Here is a 15,652-nt window from a genome sequence, read left to right on the forward strand (position 1 = left end):
AGATATATTCTAAACTCATAGCCATATCAATTTCATTGTTTTAGTCACCAAGAAAAGAAAGATGTGTGTGTTATAGTATCTCAATACTAGTAACTAACGTGAAAAAGTATTGATTTTGAAATTCCCACTCAATTTTTTATATTTCTGTCAGGAGGGGATGAGAATCTACAAATTAATTTTATTTGGCCTTAACCTCTAATAACAGTATACAGTGAAACCTGTGAGTCAAAGATGAACTAAAGATGTTGTCCAGTTTAGACAGGTGTTTGGTTTACAAAGGTTTGGTAACATTTAAACTGACATTATGGTAGATCATACCTGATACGTTTAGACAGGTGTTTGGTTTACAAAGGTTCGGTAACATTTAACCTTATACTTTTAGTAGATAGATTTTCCTAATTATTCTCAAAGATGACCTTGAAAGAACAAACTGTAAACTTTTAAGATCAAATATATCGGTCACAAAACTGAAATTTGATACAGATTGTTGAGAGAATTTCCACAGTTTTGTTTACTATTAAAAAAACAGATATCTACATATACTATGTATAGCAAATAGAATGATTAGAAAACTTTCTCACTGCATACTGTAAACATACTAATTTTCATGGTATCTTTATTTTTTTGATGGAGAGAAAACTGAAAAATAGTACCCACGAAATTGATCTTTTTATTTTTTTTGAAACCATGAAAATTGATATCTGTGAATATGTTCTCTTGACAGAATCCCCGAAAATAAGCAACCTGCGAAAATTAATGTTTACAGTGACTTATATCCACCTCTTAATAATATCACAATTCAACAAAACAAAAATATTTATTATCGTAATACACTTCTTACCTGTATATGATCTGTTTGTCCAGTGCTCTCCATACGGCTGGCAACATTGACACTGTTACCCCAAATATCATAATGAGGTTTCCGTGCTCCAATCACACCAGCCACGACAGGGCCAATATTCATGCCTAAAAATAGAAAAAAACATTTCATCTGCAAGGACAACACTTATCACAAGAAAAATTGCAACATACCAGTATGTTTTGAAAACACATGAAAAACACATGTTTAAGACCACCTATGTTTCTGACAAACAAAATAATTCATGAAAAACAATGAAATAAAAGGCATATGTTTTCAATAGGAGTATGGTTTTCATATGATTTTGGAAAGCATATAATTTCATGTGTTTTTAAAAGCACAAAAACACATCATTTTTACCATACTGGTCCTAAACATATGTTTCCATATGTTTTAAAACATGAAAACATATGATGCAATAAGTTGGACCTCTTCTTCCTGTCTAAACATTTAACCCCAGTGAACTTGACTTTTGACCTTTGAAGTCAGTAAGGCCCATGTTATTTTAAGGACAGAATATTTACAATTCTGGTCATGATGAAGAATATTGATTCTTTAATTTTCATAATGATTTTTTTGGAAGGGCAGAAAGTTGTTGATATTTTGAGGGAAAACAATTCTGTTTAATTGGAAAATTAAGTGATACCCCCGTCACCCAATATGAAAAAAAATGGGATTTCAAAATGGCACACCTCGAAAACTACACTTTGGATCTTGTTGAAAAATTTACTTGACCTGTATTTAGTGATACTAAACAAATGTGTAAAGTTTCATTGGTCTGTTCTCAAATTATAATCTGGAAACTGTTGTGGATCAGACTGACTGACAGACATGCAACTTCTCAGAGGGTATCACATAATACCTGACCACTTTGTTTGAATGGAAAATTTGTATGCATATAACAGTATAAAACATTCATAAATGATTCATATTTCCAACATACAATAAGTATATAAAGAAAGTTATAAAACTATTTATAAAATTCAAATGTGATTAAATCATAAAATCAAATAGCCAACAACCAGCCCAATGGACCTTTAAGTCACATCAGGAAATATGACATTTTTTAAAATGTATGTCATGGACATATTGCATAGGCAAATCTAAGGCCTTCTTCACGCCCGAAAAGTTCGTTGCATAGAAAAAAACTAGACATCACTACAGTAGGTTTCCCCTTTTCAGATTTTCTGAATCTGCCACTGTAATGTTAATATAACTTATATAAAGTACATATAAAACCTACCAATTCTCAGTTTAAAGTTGTTAAATGAGTGTTCATTGACATACTGAAGCTGTTCCCGCAGAGAGAAGGCAAACTCTGCCAGAGCAATGATGTGTCTCATGTCTGAGTAGTTCGTCTCCTTGGTCAGACCTGAGGCAGCCATATAACTGGATCCAATAGTTTTTATCTTCTCCAGTGACTTGAATCTGTCTTCACTAATAAGCTAAAAGGGAAAGCAAGGAAAATTGGATTAGCAGTAGAGCAAAGTAAAGGCTATTCAAACAAATATTGTTCATGTGAATTAGCTCCAAACTGTATATGTATGTATAATGTCAAGAGTAAAGTATTATATACAATTTTGTTTTTCTTGTATACTTAACCACTTTATATGCCTCATCGAAAGCCTCAATGATTTCATTCAATAACCTCAGACATTCCACTCCCTCACTTACCTCATCAAAATCATCTATGATTTCATTCAATAACCTCAGACATTCCACTCCCTCACTTACCTCATCAAAATCATCTATGATTTCATTCAGTAACCTCATCACTTACCCCATCAAAATCATCTAAGATTTCATTCAGTAACCTCATCACTTACCTCATCAAAATCAGCAATGATTTCATTCAGCAACCTCAGGCACTCCACTCCCTCATTGTTTCCCTCCAACTCTATGTAGAAATCATTAAAGTTGGCGATGGATGCAAACATAATTCCAGTGTTGTCAATATCTAAATGGTACAGATCCTGTGATACAATAAAACATCTAGTTTAACTTCGTCTACCTGGCACAACATTTCATCATGAGATTATATACAATTTTAATACAATCAAAAATGAGACCCTACAACAATCTGAAAACTAGAAATACTGTAAGCAAGCTCAAAAAGATTGATTGATTGATTGTTGGGGTTTAACGTCCGAGCAGCAATATTTCAGCTATATTCAGACGAGCTCAAAAAGAGAATACCTGCCCACATCAAATGGAATTAAAGGAACATCTACATATAATGCCCAACAAGGTTTCAGAAAATTCCTCAATTGTGTTTATTAGGGTATTATGTTCATTTTAAGTCCTTACACCGTAATTATATTTCTTCATATACATTTACAGAAATATCACGCCCAATTTCCTATCAAATTTCATCAAAATAACTTGGGGATGGGGTTTATTAAGGTGGAGTTGCATTTACAAGAAACAAATGGAAGAACAGTTTGACAGACAGGTTTTTTCTTATGTACCTCCAAATTTTCTTTGCTGGGGATATAATAGAAAATTACATATCCTTCTGGAAAAGAGTTTTGAATAATTCAAGCGTTATCTCACCTCATCTTTTTTATGTTGACTTTTAAGGAATTTTTCGGCCACGTGAAGAGGTAATATATTGGCTATAAGTTTCAGGTTGTAGGCTCTAAGGCTCTCCATCTGCTCCTTTTCTTCAGTGGCCTGAAATAAATTAGAAACAGTAGAAAAATAGCGTTCATGCAGTATTGTGGTTTTCATTGCTTGATCTCATCATTTTCATCATTTCATGTTCATTTTGTCATCTATTTCATGTTCATCGTCTGAATATAGCTGAAATATAGCTGCTCGGACATTAAACCCCAACAATCAATCAATCAATCATTGCTTGATCAAACCACAAATAGAGATTCACAATGAAACATTACATTAATGTTACTTTAAACAATGATTTTAAACCTCCACAAAGTAACCAAAACCTTAGAAAACACAAAAACTGAAAGCCACAAATCAAAATATGTGACAGTACGACAATTTGATTTTAAAAAAGACAAAACTTTGAAGCCATAACTCCTCCTCATCCACCATAGCTAAAGGTTCTAAGACTGGAACCTATGTTTAAGATAGTTAAGTCCTTATTCTTTTTCCATATACATGCCATGTGAATTTTCCAATATTTTATTTCCTAGCCTTTATTCAGGGATGACATTCAAGGCACAATATGAAAGTGAAAACTGATAAAAAAAAATTTACTTTTACTTTTATACACTATAAAAGAACAGCATTCTAATGTCCCCCCGTGAAAAACAAGGTGAAGAAAACTTTAAATTCACTGAAATTTTCTAAGTCCAAGGGCCATAACTTCCATAAAAATCAATAAACAGTAACCAAAGTTGAACTTAATCTGTAACTCTTCATAATAAGGCCACTTACTAAAAACTTATTTGATAAAAGCATTACAAAAAAAAGTGCGGAAAAAGCGGACAGACACACATACGCCTGGCATTTCCATGTCCACTTGCGACACATCGCAGGGAACAAAAATAAATATACAATATTGCATCTAATTTCTGGTACATGTATTTAATTTTTTGGCAAATTTTAATATATTTGTTGACCTAATCCACAGAAACTTTACCCAACAATTTTACGAACTTCTCTAAAATGAGTACAAAAGTACAACCAACAAAACAAAATCATTAATGGTACCTGAATTTTCCACAGAAAGTCCAGTCTGGCTGTAGCCTCTACTTGTTGACTGTGTACAAACAGAAACACGAGGAAAAAAAGAAAGAATACTACCATCTCCCACTTCAGGGGAATTATTGTCTTGTCGTCCCAAACATTGATCCTGAAATAGAAAGTCTCAATACAGAGGTAAAAGTGCTCCAAAGAGAACAAACTTCTAACGGATCAATACAGAGGGGAAAGTGCTCCAAAGAGGGTAAACTTCTAAGGGGTCAATACAGAGGGGAAAGGGCTCCAAAGAGGGCAAACTTCTAAGGGGTCAATACAGAGGGTAAAGTGCTTCAAAGAGGGCAAACTACTAAGGGGTCAATACAGAGGTGAAAGTGCTCCAATGAGGGCAAACTTCTAAGGGGTCAATACAGAGGGGAAAGTGCTCCAAAGAGGGCAAACTTCTAACAGGCCAATACAGAGGGGAATGTGCTCCAAAGAGGACAAACTTCTAAGGGGTCAATACAGAGGTGAAAGTCCTGATTTAAAAAAAAAATCTGCCTGACAATTGGGAATTTTCCTGGCTTTGGGAAAAATTGTTTTTAATTTTGGGAAAAGTCTCCAGGGGAAACAGCCAATAGTCAGCTGCAATAAAAGGGTAACAAAATCACTGGAGAGTGAGATTAATTTTGTGAATGGAGACATCACAGTTAGTTTATATTACAAAACCACTGAAATTTGGCAATATTTTCAATACCACATGGCAGCCTTAAGCAGAAAATATCAGAAAGTGAGAACACTGGAAAAAATGTTTAAAGTTGCCTATGAACCTTATTGTCACGAGCAATTTAAGGAACTGTTGCCTGCATGATACTTACCCAGAATCTGACCCTTGTAGTAAGAAATCTCTGTTGTCTAGCAGATCTATGAAGAAAACTTGCATCAATAGCAGATGGAACATGACCATTACAAACAGAACCAATAACTTCAGTACACTACTGGCATGGATGTAGACTGCTAGGGCTATCATCACTAACATCAGACAGAAGGACAGGTACTGAAAACAATATTATAATTTATAATAAGGCCCCAAAAAAAGTAGTCTTGTTTCCTGCAACTAGCCAGAAAAAAAAATACAGTAGTTAGGTAGGGAAACTCTATTATTTTTGAATTTTTTTTACATTTAGTTAATGGGTAAACAGTCTATACTTTAATAGTGCTTGAGCTAAAATGCAGTGCTCGCCTTTAGACACTAGCCCAAAGCCTAGGGCTAGTAAAAATAGATTTGGGATAGTGAAATGATGTGTACATTTCTTGTTTCGGGGTAGTTGAATCCTATACAGTCCTCTATTATTCGGGCTTGTTGTTGAGTATTTTGAAGGAAAGGATTGAAAATGGCCACAAAATATTTAAGAGTACGCACAAAAAATGTAGAGTCAGTAGGATAGCAGGAAACAGATATATTATTATTTTTTTTGGCTTGCAGCAATAAAAATGGGAGGTGTAGATCAAAAAAATTATTCTACTTCATTGCAAGAACCCAAGCAAAGGAATAAATGTCACATAAAAATTTGTATTATGACTTTGGTATACTATGATAGATAGTGGGACACTACTGGTATGGATTTCGATGGCAGAAGTATAAGTAAAAAATACCATAATACAATGAAAAATTAGAATCATTGTTTCATTTTTAAAGGAATTAAGTATTTTTTTTTGTATCAATGCAATTTTATCTTTGTTTGCAATTTTGCAAAAATCCCTAGATCACTTATTCATACTGTGACTTTTAACTTTGACCTTGAATGCAAAAGGTTAGAGCAATCTTACCTCAGGGAAGTGTGATGTCTGATGTCCAGGGTTACACAACGAGTACTCCATTCCTAGACTGATGTTAGACATCCTCAGATGCGTTACATTAATCTCTGATACTGGCACACCCAATAGGGATGATAAACAATCCTTTATATCAAACTGGTATATTGTCACCTAGAAAACAAATTACATTGAAACCGAGTGTTTAAACTGAACAATGAATAAAATTACCCAAACCAGATTCATTCAGAAGTCCCTTGATAACCTATTTCACTATTTCAATATATTTTGATTGATTGATTATTTTGTAACATCATTTGACAGATATTTCATGTAGTTCAAAATGAGACCAATTGACATATTGAACAGACCCTGCCTTGTACTAGACTGGTGCTCTGAGATGGATCCTAATTGTGCTAGCTCACAGAAGCAACAGCTCATAGGTATGCTACCCCACTCACATTTTTCTGACTACAAGCCAACACTCTATCTAGAGCATGTTACCCTGAGACCTCAGTTACCCTGAGACCACTGAGGTCTCAGAACCTGTGTAAACCACACATCTGCCTAAACTGAACAGGGATATGGTTTACACAGGTTACACTGTATTTTCTACATTGTTACATTACCTACCAACAAGTATAGTATTCCAATTTGTAGAAATAGTAAGAGTACCAACTTCCAAGATTAATTGAAATTGAAAATCCCACCAAAATAAAGTATTTTATCTCAAACCAAGGTTCAAATCCCACAAAAATAAAGTGTTTCATGTCAAACCAAGGTGATATGAAAATCCCACCAAAACGAAGTATTTTATCTCAAAACAAGGTCAAATCCCACAAAAATAAAGTATTTTATGTCAAATCAAGGTCAAATGAAAATCCCACCAAAATAAAATATTTTATCTCAAACCAAGGTGAAATGAATCTCCCACCAAAATCAAGTATTTTATCTCAAACCAAGGTCAAATGAATATCTCACCAAAATCAAGTATTTTATCTCAAACCAAGGTCAAATGAATATCCCACCAAAATCAAGTATTTTACATCAAACCAAATCAAATGAATGTCAATAATAACACAAAAATTTTAACTGTTTCTTTGCACATTATATAAAGTCTAAGCATATTCTAAAGCTTGTGTTAGGTTGATCTTTACTTTTTTTGCATTTTATATGAGGTCTTAGCATACACTACCTAAAGCTTAAGTTAAGATTAATGTTGACCAAGAACCCATAATTAATCAGGGGCATAAATTTACTTTCAAAATTGGAAAGTCCTTGACCTTTCCAAGTTTCAAATCAATGGTCCGATGAGGATAGTCAGAAGTCCCCAATAAAGTGTCAATGAAGACAGTTGAAGGTCTGAGACGTAAGTAAATGAATTTCAATAGTCCTAGGTCAGAAATTGAGGACCTTTGACTACTATTAATTTTGATTCTTTAAGAAATAGTTAACAAAAATCTGATGCAACTTTTTGTATTTACCTCACATTAGAAAACAATATAGAAACAAAATTTGAACATTTCATTTATGTGTTTAACCATGAAAAGTAAAAAAAGCCAGTATCATTTAAGAGTAATTTTTTAAGAATGGAAAAATCAGAAACATGCATTTCAAAACCCACCAACCATATAACTTTCTATTTGAAAAAAAAAAAAAAACATTATTTGATCTCTGTATCACTGGATTTGCTCAGAAATTTTTCAATAGAATGTTAAAAAATGAGGGTTTTGACAGAATTATCTGTCCTTGAAATGTTCATTTTCAGTGCATTCCAATGAAATTATAACTCAATTTACCAAAATGATATGGAAAATCTTGTCTTTTGTCTTTTTTCTTGATTTTGATAGTGCAAATAGTCAATTAAACTTTTAAAATGGTGGGTTTTTTCATATCATGTTTCACCTACTGCCTGATTTTTAGTGAGACTGATACTTAAGCTATACTGTAGAAATAAACTTACAACTGGAAATAAGGCACAAGAATACAGAAAAATGATAACAATAACAGTTACAACTTGGTTCAACCAATGATTTACAGCTATCGTCTTGGCAATTGTCCTCAGTCTCTTTGGTGTCCACTAAAATTAAAATATATATATATATATCCTATTTATCAAACGTCTCAGAATGTGACGACTCTATTTGCCACACTGCTCCATCGCATTAAATTGATACAGGGAAGATATATAAACGTATAGAAAGGTCTGAAAAATTCAAAATTCCCAACGATGTTAGAACTGTCAAATTAGCGATGCAAATTTTTGGTTGTTCATACTGCTGTGACATCTATGGCAACACCTCCTGCACAAAGTCCAGCGCCCTAGACCACTCGGCCAACTAGGCTATATAAAAATATAGCTTTCGCTGGCAGGATCATTCCTCCTCGTAGGATTAATCTAGGGCTGTAACTTAGTACACGATGTATGGTAGTACAGGACAGTTCATTTAGATGTTAATATGTAGTATAGAGGATCAAATTAATGATTCATACAGGTGTTCTGTGGTAGTTGAATAGGAAACTTTGGTATTATGTATGGCAGATTTCTGCCAAAAGAACTATTTAAATTACTCACTAGCCTAGCTAAATTTGTATTGAAATTGGAACTGGTCTATTTCAACTAGCTGTAAAATAAGTACAATAACTGTTTAAACAGAAGTACACTGTATATAACTCACCATGAATGACTCAGAAATCATGAGCAGGAAAACACTCAGAATGGCAAGAAATGATATTGGGAACAGAGTATACATAACAACAGACCTGAAAATACAAGAAAAAACTAGTAATGTGAGTTCATGGAGACATACCACAGGTAGCAATATGTAGAAATCTTATATTACATTATCTCCCTTCCAAACCTGATTGATATGTATCACCTGAATTTAAACATCTTGCTTCATTAACATCTGCATATGGTGCAAATCACAAAAAGTGTCATCAATTTCTGTCAAAAAGTGGAGAAGTTGACGAAAGATACATGAACAAACAGACAGAAAAGTGATTACTTTAAAATAAAAATAGCTGTGCCACAAGCATATGATACACCCATCGTCTTGTGAAAAAAACAAAAAACATGTTTTTGGAAAATCATTGAGCTGTACAGTATATCCTGATTCATTCCTTATTCTTGCTCAATAAGAAGTTTATATAAGCAACAGACAAAAATTGTTACAACATGTTTTATTTGATATCAAACTGAAGCAATAATTCTGATTAAGGGAGCAAAGATTTTTGAAACAAAAATTTGGCACGTCAATACATAAATTGAAAATTTCAAAGTTCCATAAAACAGAAAATTGATAAAAGAGAGAAACAAAAAATATCATGACATGCTTCAGTGTTCATGGTATAATATTTCTCAAATAATTTCCCCATATTGGTTCTTTCTAAGAGCAATTCCCCTCAATAAATGTTTGGAGGGTTGGGAGGCAGTTTTTTGCCACCCAACCACAAATACATATTTTTGAAGGATTAATGCACCTCCTGAATTACCCTCATACAGCACAAAATGTAGTACATGTAGTTAAAACTAGAAAACTCAATAAAAAAATCAATAACTCAAAAATGAAATAAAGAGTAATCACCAAAAAAGTATACAGATCTTCCGATTAATATAACTTACAAGTGTGTAAAGTTTTATGCAATAATCATAAATAGTTTTTTAGATATTGCGCAACATGTGAACCCCCCTTTTTAAGTAACAAAGTCCAGTAACTCAAAAAGTTTTAATTTAATCAAAAAGTATACAGACCGTTCAATAATCATAACAAACAACCATGTTTAGTTTCAAGAAATATGGGTTTGTGAAAAATAATCATAAATCGTTCCCTATTTTAGTTACAAAGTCCTGTAACTCGAAAAGTTTTAATCTGATTTTCACCAAAACGTTTAGTTAGTTTGACCTTCATGACAAACACCTATATGAAGTTTCAAAAAGTTTGGATGAGTTGTTCTCAAGTTACGGAGCGACATGTGTATGACGGACAGATGGAAGAAAAAAAAATGTTGCCAATAGATTGGTATTCCTGCAAGTATTTTGTAATGTTTACCTGCAGGTACTCTCACCTACTCTCAACAGCACAACCCCCCCTTTTTTTTATTATATATTTACATGACGAAGTCGATTTGAGAAACCAAATGCATAAAATAATTTTGAGAAAATTCAGAAAGGTCATAGCACAATAAGGAATATAAATGTGCATACTTTGCCTTTAATTTGCAAAAATTATTAACACTTGACAGACTTGTTTTTTTTTAATTTTTTATTATTAAAGTTACTAACATTTACATGTATGATGCCAACAATTACAGGAACATTTTATATTATAGGCAAATTAAAAAACATTGTATTTCTAATTACCCTAACCATCCAATTTTGTTTTGCCTTTTTTTGTGGTCATTTTTAATAAGTACTATTACAGTCAGAATGTTTCTCTCTGGACTCCACATAAAATGAAAAAGTAAAAAAAATCCTACCTACCAACCCTTTTCTTTCGAAGTTGTTATAGGAAACATTTCTTTGGTTTTAGGTAGCAGTCTTTAGAAAAATTAGATAGGAGGTGATTCATTCATGTCAAAAACCCACCGAATTCAATTTTTATTTCTGATTCAGAAACAAGTCACAGACCATATAATCAGTCTTAGTTCGTCATTTCATAGTTGCACTTTTGAGTTAAAAATTGTGTATCAAGTTGACACTTTGCAAAAGTTATCATTTTTTTTTTTATTTTGTTGATTTTTATTGGCAGGGTTCAACACTAACAGTAGTACAGTAGTCCCGTGCCTATCTAATTTCTAGGAGGACTACCTTGAAATATCAATGGGTAGACCTTTGGGCTACCTCAATTAGTTCTTAAAATTTCATTAGTCTTAAGAACATGACCACAAAATTATTGTGAGTAATACCTAATTATCTATCACATGGTCCTGTGGGCTACCTATCATGAAATGTTAGTGTCAAACCCTGAGTGGGAGATGAATATATGACTTTCTGAAAAGTGCAGATCTAAATACATAAAGGACCATCCTTACATAAAAATACAGCATATGCAGACTGAGAAAGCATCATTTATTCAGAAGGTTTTTCTACACCATGAATCATCCCATCCATCGGCTGTGTCTGAATTATTATACCAGAATTTTATACTTACTTTGGCAAAATAACTAACTGTACAGTACATACAAACAATAGTATAACCAGTGTAGAACCGATGTGTGACGTGTACATTGTGTCTCGTACTTTACAATACTGAAATAAAATCAAAATGTGAAAACTAATATAGAACTAACATTGCATTTCTATTACTTAATAAAACACAGTGCAAAACAAATATTGTTTAAGTACTATTTTTCATGGGATACCAATTTTCATGGTTGTGTTGGTATGCCAAAGCACGAAATTTGCTTTCCAACAAAAAGGAGAATCCCATTGTGTATACTGGAAATCTCAAACCGACGAATTCAAAAAAATTGGTATCCATGTATTAAAGTACTTTCACAGTATGCGAAAAAGTCTTGCATACATTTTATCTCAAACTTAACAATACTGTAATAAAATAAAAATGTGTAAACATAAATAAACTAGAGAAACTGTGAACATGCTTACAAAGTGAACATTCCAAAGAAGTTAATTGTGATATAAAAAAAAAACCTGTTTAAGTTGGATTATTTCCCTTTGGGTTCCTCTGACATAAATTCAAAAGATTTAAGAAGTAGCCAATTATAATCAGAAGCTTAAAATGCATCTGGTAGGCACGTCAATTGCTCAAACTGGATCAAAATCAGACCATTTTGTGACAGAATCTCTACTTTCTTTGGTGAAAATCAGTCAACAGATACCGTAGCAAGAACCAAAGTAAAAATCATGTGTAAGTATTTCAGATTATAATTACTTCAATCAGAACTAAAAAAACCTTGTATGTAATAGGAAAAATAATCTGTCCAGAAAGAGTCAAATCTGATTCTTAATTTATTATCAAATATGTTGACAATAACCTTTATATTTTTTTCAATACCATTCCTAATGCCAATATTCATGAAAAAGTTGCAGTTCTGTGTTTCTTTATTTTCTGTGATATCATTTTTTTTTTGGTGAGGTAAGAATGGGGAATCTGTAAGATATAACTACTCTGAACCATGGATCACCCACAAATATCAAGAAAGTTTCTTCTTTCTACATCCGAGGTTATATTTAGCTGATCAGAAATGACTTATCATTTATGCTTAGTTTCATCTTTACACCTGGGATCCTATTGTGGTTATTTATTCTATCCAATTAAACATGTTTTATCTAAGAAACTATTTTTCAATTGAAATCGATATGGGGGTTAAAATAAGGACAATGATAAGTAACAGTAACGATACCGCAGGCCTTTTGATGACTGATTATTAATAATATTAACATACAAATAAGCCTTACCATAAATGATGAATAACTATACAGAACTGCGATATACAATACATACCTCATTCATCAATTAATTGTCAGTCCCTGTAAGAATCAGGCAGTAGGTGAAACATGGCATGAAAAACCCATCATTTTGATAGTGTAATTTGACTATTTTTCACCATCAGAATCAAGGAAAACAAAAATGATTTTCCATATCATGCTAGACTATTGAGTTACAATTTCATTGAAATTCATTGAAAATGAACATTTCAAGGGCAAATAACTCATTTTTTTTAAGATTCTATTGAAAAATTTCTGAGCAAATCAATGATTCAAAGGTCAAATAATGGTTTTCTCAAATAGACAAAGCATCCTTGAGTGCTATTACATTGTCAGATTGGTGGGGTTTTGACATGCACGTTTCTGATTTTTTCCATTTTGCCTGATTCTTACAAGCACTTACACTTAAACAAATCCTTACTTTGTCTAGCTCAATTGTTCAAGAGAAGTCATTTATCTATTATTAAATCTGACAGAAATATTTCAAAAATATTTCAAAGTCATATAAAATATTCCCTCTGCAATTCCAGGATTTTTTTATATAAAAATAAGTTTGTAAATTGAACACAGGTAAATTTTTCTAATTTATTTTTTTCAATATTCCCTCTGGAGTTTCAGAATACATTTTCTATAAATTAGTGAGCTGAATTTTTAGGTAAATTTTTCAATTCTATAAATTAGTGAATTGAATTTCTCATATTTATTTTTTACTTATTTTTCAATATGACAGGTAATACTGAAGAATAACTCTAAATTTACAAGTTATTCCCTATGGAATTTCAGTATTTTGCTCTTTAAATTTTTCAAATTGGATTCAGGTTATTGCCTTTGAAAAAAGAATGATGGTCTGATATATTGTTAGAATTACAGAATCCCTGACATATGCTTCCTGAAACTACCTACACAAAAAAAACTTGTCACCACAAATTTAAGATTTGGTAAAAGTAATGACAGTTACTTTTACCCAGGGAAATGTTTTAGTTCTAATGTATTCAGAATGGATGAAGATTTCATCTAAGGACACATGTCTGTAAAATATAAACTTTTATGAGCCATCTGAATCAGTGTAAACTGGTTGACCGGTATCATAATGATGCTTTTATCTGTATGAAGATGAATGAAAATCATTGATCAGTTTACCTCATCTTTATACAAATACTGGATATAACATCAGAAGCTCTATGGTTGTTTTCTAGAAAGGTAGAGGACACTAACCCTACCGATGCATCTGGTTAATGTTCATGTTTTTTTTTCTGTTGTTCATTTACTTCAGGTTTTCTTTGTGTTTTTCATTTGGTTGTGTTTTCTTTTTTTCTCTGTTTACCATACGCTTTCCACATGGTTTTTGTGTGTTTTGTAGTTCATGACTTTTTTTTCTCTCTGTATTTTATGTATTTTCTAAATGGTTTGTGTGTGTGGTTTAAAGTTCATGTCTGTTTTTTTTCTCTGTGTCTTTCATACAATTTCTGTATGTTGTTGATTGTCACTGTTACTGTTTTACTTTGCTTTTATTTCTTGTACAGCAAAATCTGTCTAAACTGAACCCTGAATACACTGAAAATATTTTAAAATTGAATCTTATAAAATACACAAAAATTACTTAAAATTGAACCCAGAATACACTGAAAACCTGTGAAAACCACACTAGCAATACATTTAAGTTCTATATTTACAAATATCTACAATTTGAGCATGTGTAAACCAAACACCTGTCTAAATGGAACCAAATCTCCACTGCTAAAGGGGTTTGATTTAAGGAGGTAGGCCTAAGGTAAGGGACACAACTCTTGAAATCAGTGATATGTTTGCATCATATTCAATTTCATCAAAACCTATAAGCTTTCATTTGAAATAGAACAAATCCAAGTTACTTTGATGCTAGGATAAAATTGATGTAAAATGCTTTACACAAACGGTCCAATGATTTGTAATAATTATGTCCCTTACCCTATGTCTACCTCCTTAAACATGTTTCACTGTATGGCATTGTTTTGATATCCTCATTGATATTGTTATTCCATATTTCTTTTCCATGTTGGTCATTGACAAATCACTATCATAAAAAGAAATATCGAAAGTCCTTTCCTGATAACAAACCTTCTCTTCCAAATCTTTCTTCAGGAATGTCAGAAAGAAGAATCTAACGTGGTCTGATCTGAGTTTGTCAATACTTCGAGCGTCTATAGCTCTCCGTAGATAATCGTTTACTTCTTCATTTGGGTCCTTGTTGTCTTGGTCATCTCCTATCCCTAACCTGAAAAAATTGTGTTAAATGATAAAGGAATTGGCTGCATTAAGGTACAAAGTATGTCAAAGTGTACCTTTTTTTGGTATTTTATGACCAATAACCCTACACAAGTTTTCAGTTTACAACCAATAACAAGAAAGGGCTTAAATCCATTGAAACAAACTCATTATTTCATTTTAGAGTTTGCTCACTTTAAAAAAGGACACCGAAAAACAAATACATACAGAATGAGGTTATACTTGATGCAACAAAATTAAATGTAAAGCAAACATTTTTTTTTTTAACCACAATGAAGAGAAACTCACTCAGTGGAAAATTCTTTAAATTTTTACAGAGAAATGTCATAAAACAATAATGTCAGTTTGATGCATGCAATATTATGTTTTAAGGAACAAATAAAGAAATATCAACCTTGGCCATGGGCCTCCATCCATATCGCTTTGTGTTCCATAAAACCTGATATCGTATGCAATAAGCTGTTGTAATTGTTAAATATTTATTTGTTATTCACCTTTGATTAGAATAAAGTTCTTCTTATCCTCAACAGTCTCTGAACTGAACTACACAACTACTATAAACATATCAATTTTTACTCGGAAGTCATGTGACTTCTGAGTCTTAAAACCATCTGATG

At 32.4% G+C, this 15,652-nt stretch overlaps 1 protein-coding gene across 2 annotated transcripts in view; it reads right to left on the reverse strand.

Annotated features, from left to right (window-relative positions):
* LOC148602914 (adenylate cyclase type 6-like) overlaps positions 1–15,652 on the reverse strand; it is a 65,642-nt gene that overhangs the window by 4,751 nt on the left and 45,239 nt on the right. For both annotated transcript variants that reach the window (XM_088552383.1, XM_088552384.1), the window contains 11 exons: positions 14,868–15,024; positions 11,473–11,570; positions 8,998–9,082; positions 8,283–8,399; positions 6,335–6,493; positions 5,383–5,561; positions 4,538–4,679; positions 3,413–3,532; positions 2,686–2,832; positions 2,103–2,304; positions 842–966 (listed from right to left, as the gene is read on the reverse strand). In XM_088552383.1, coding sequence (XP_088408509.1) covers positions 842–966; positions 2,103–2,304; positions 2,686–2,832; positions 3,413–3,532; positions 4,538–4,679; positions 5,383–5,561; positions 6,335–6,493; positions 8,283–8,399; positions 8,998–9,082; positions 11,473–11,570; positions 14,868–15,024 — 1,531 coding nt within the window. The remainder of the gene's footprint in view (positions 1–841; positions 967–2,102; positions 2,305–2,685; positions 2,833–3,412; positions 3,533–4,537; positions 4,680–5,382; positions 5,562–6,334; positions 6,494–8,282; positions 8,400–8,997; positions 9,083–11,472; positions 11,571–14,867; positions 15,025–15,652) is intronic.

Source organism: Perna viridis, chromosome 11 (assembly GCF_037379345.1).
Source record: "Perna viridis isolate PV_CMFRI_1.1 ecotype Kerala chromosome 11, ASM3737934v1, whole genome shotgun sequence".
Classification (NCBI taxonomy): Eukaryota; Metazoa; Mollusca; class Bivalvia; order Mytilida; family Mytilidae; genus Perna; species Perna viridis.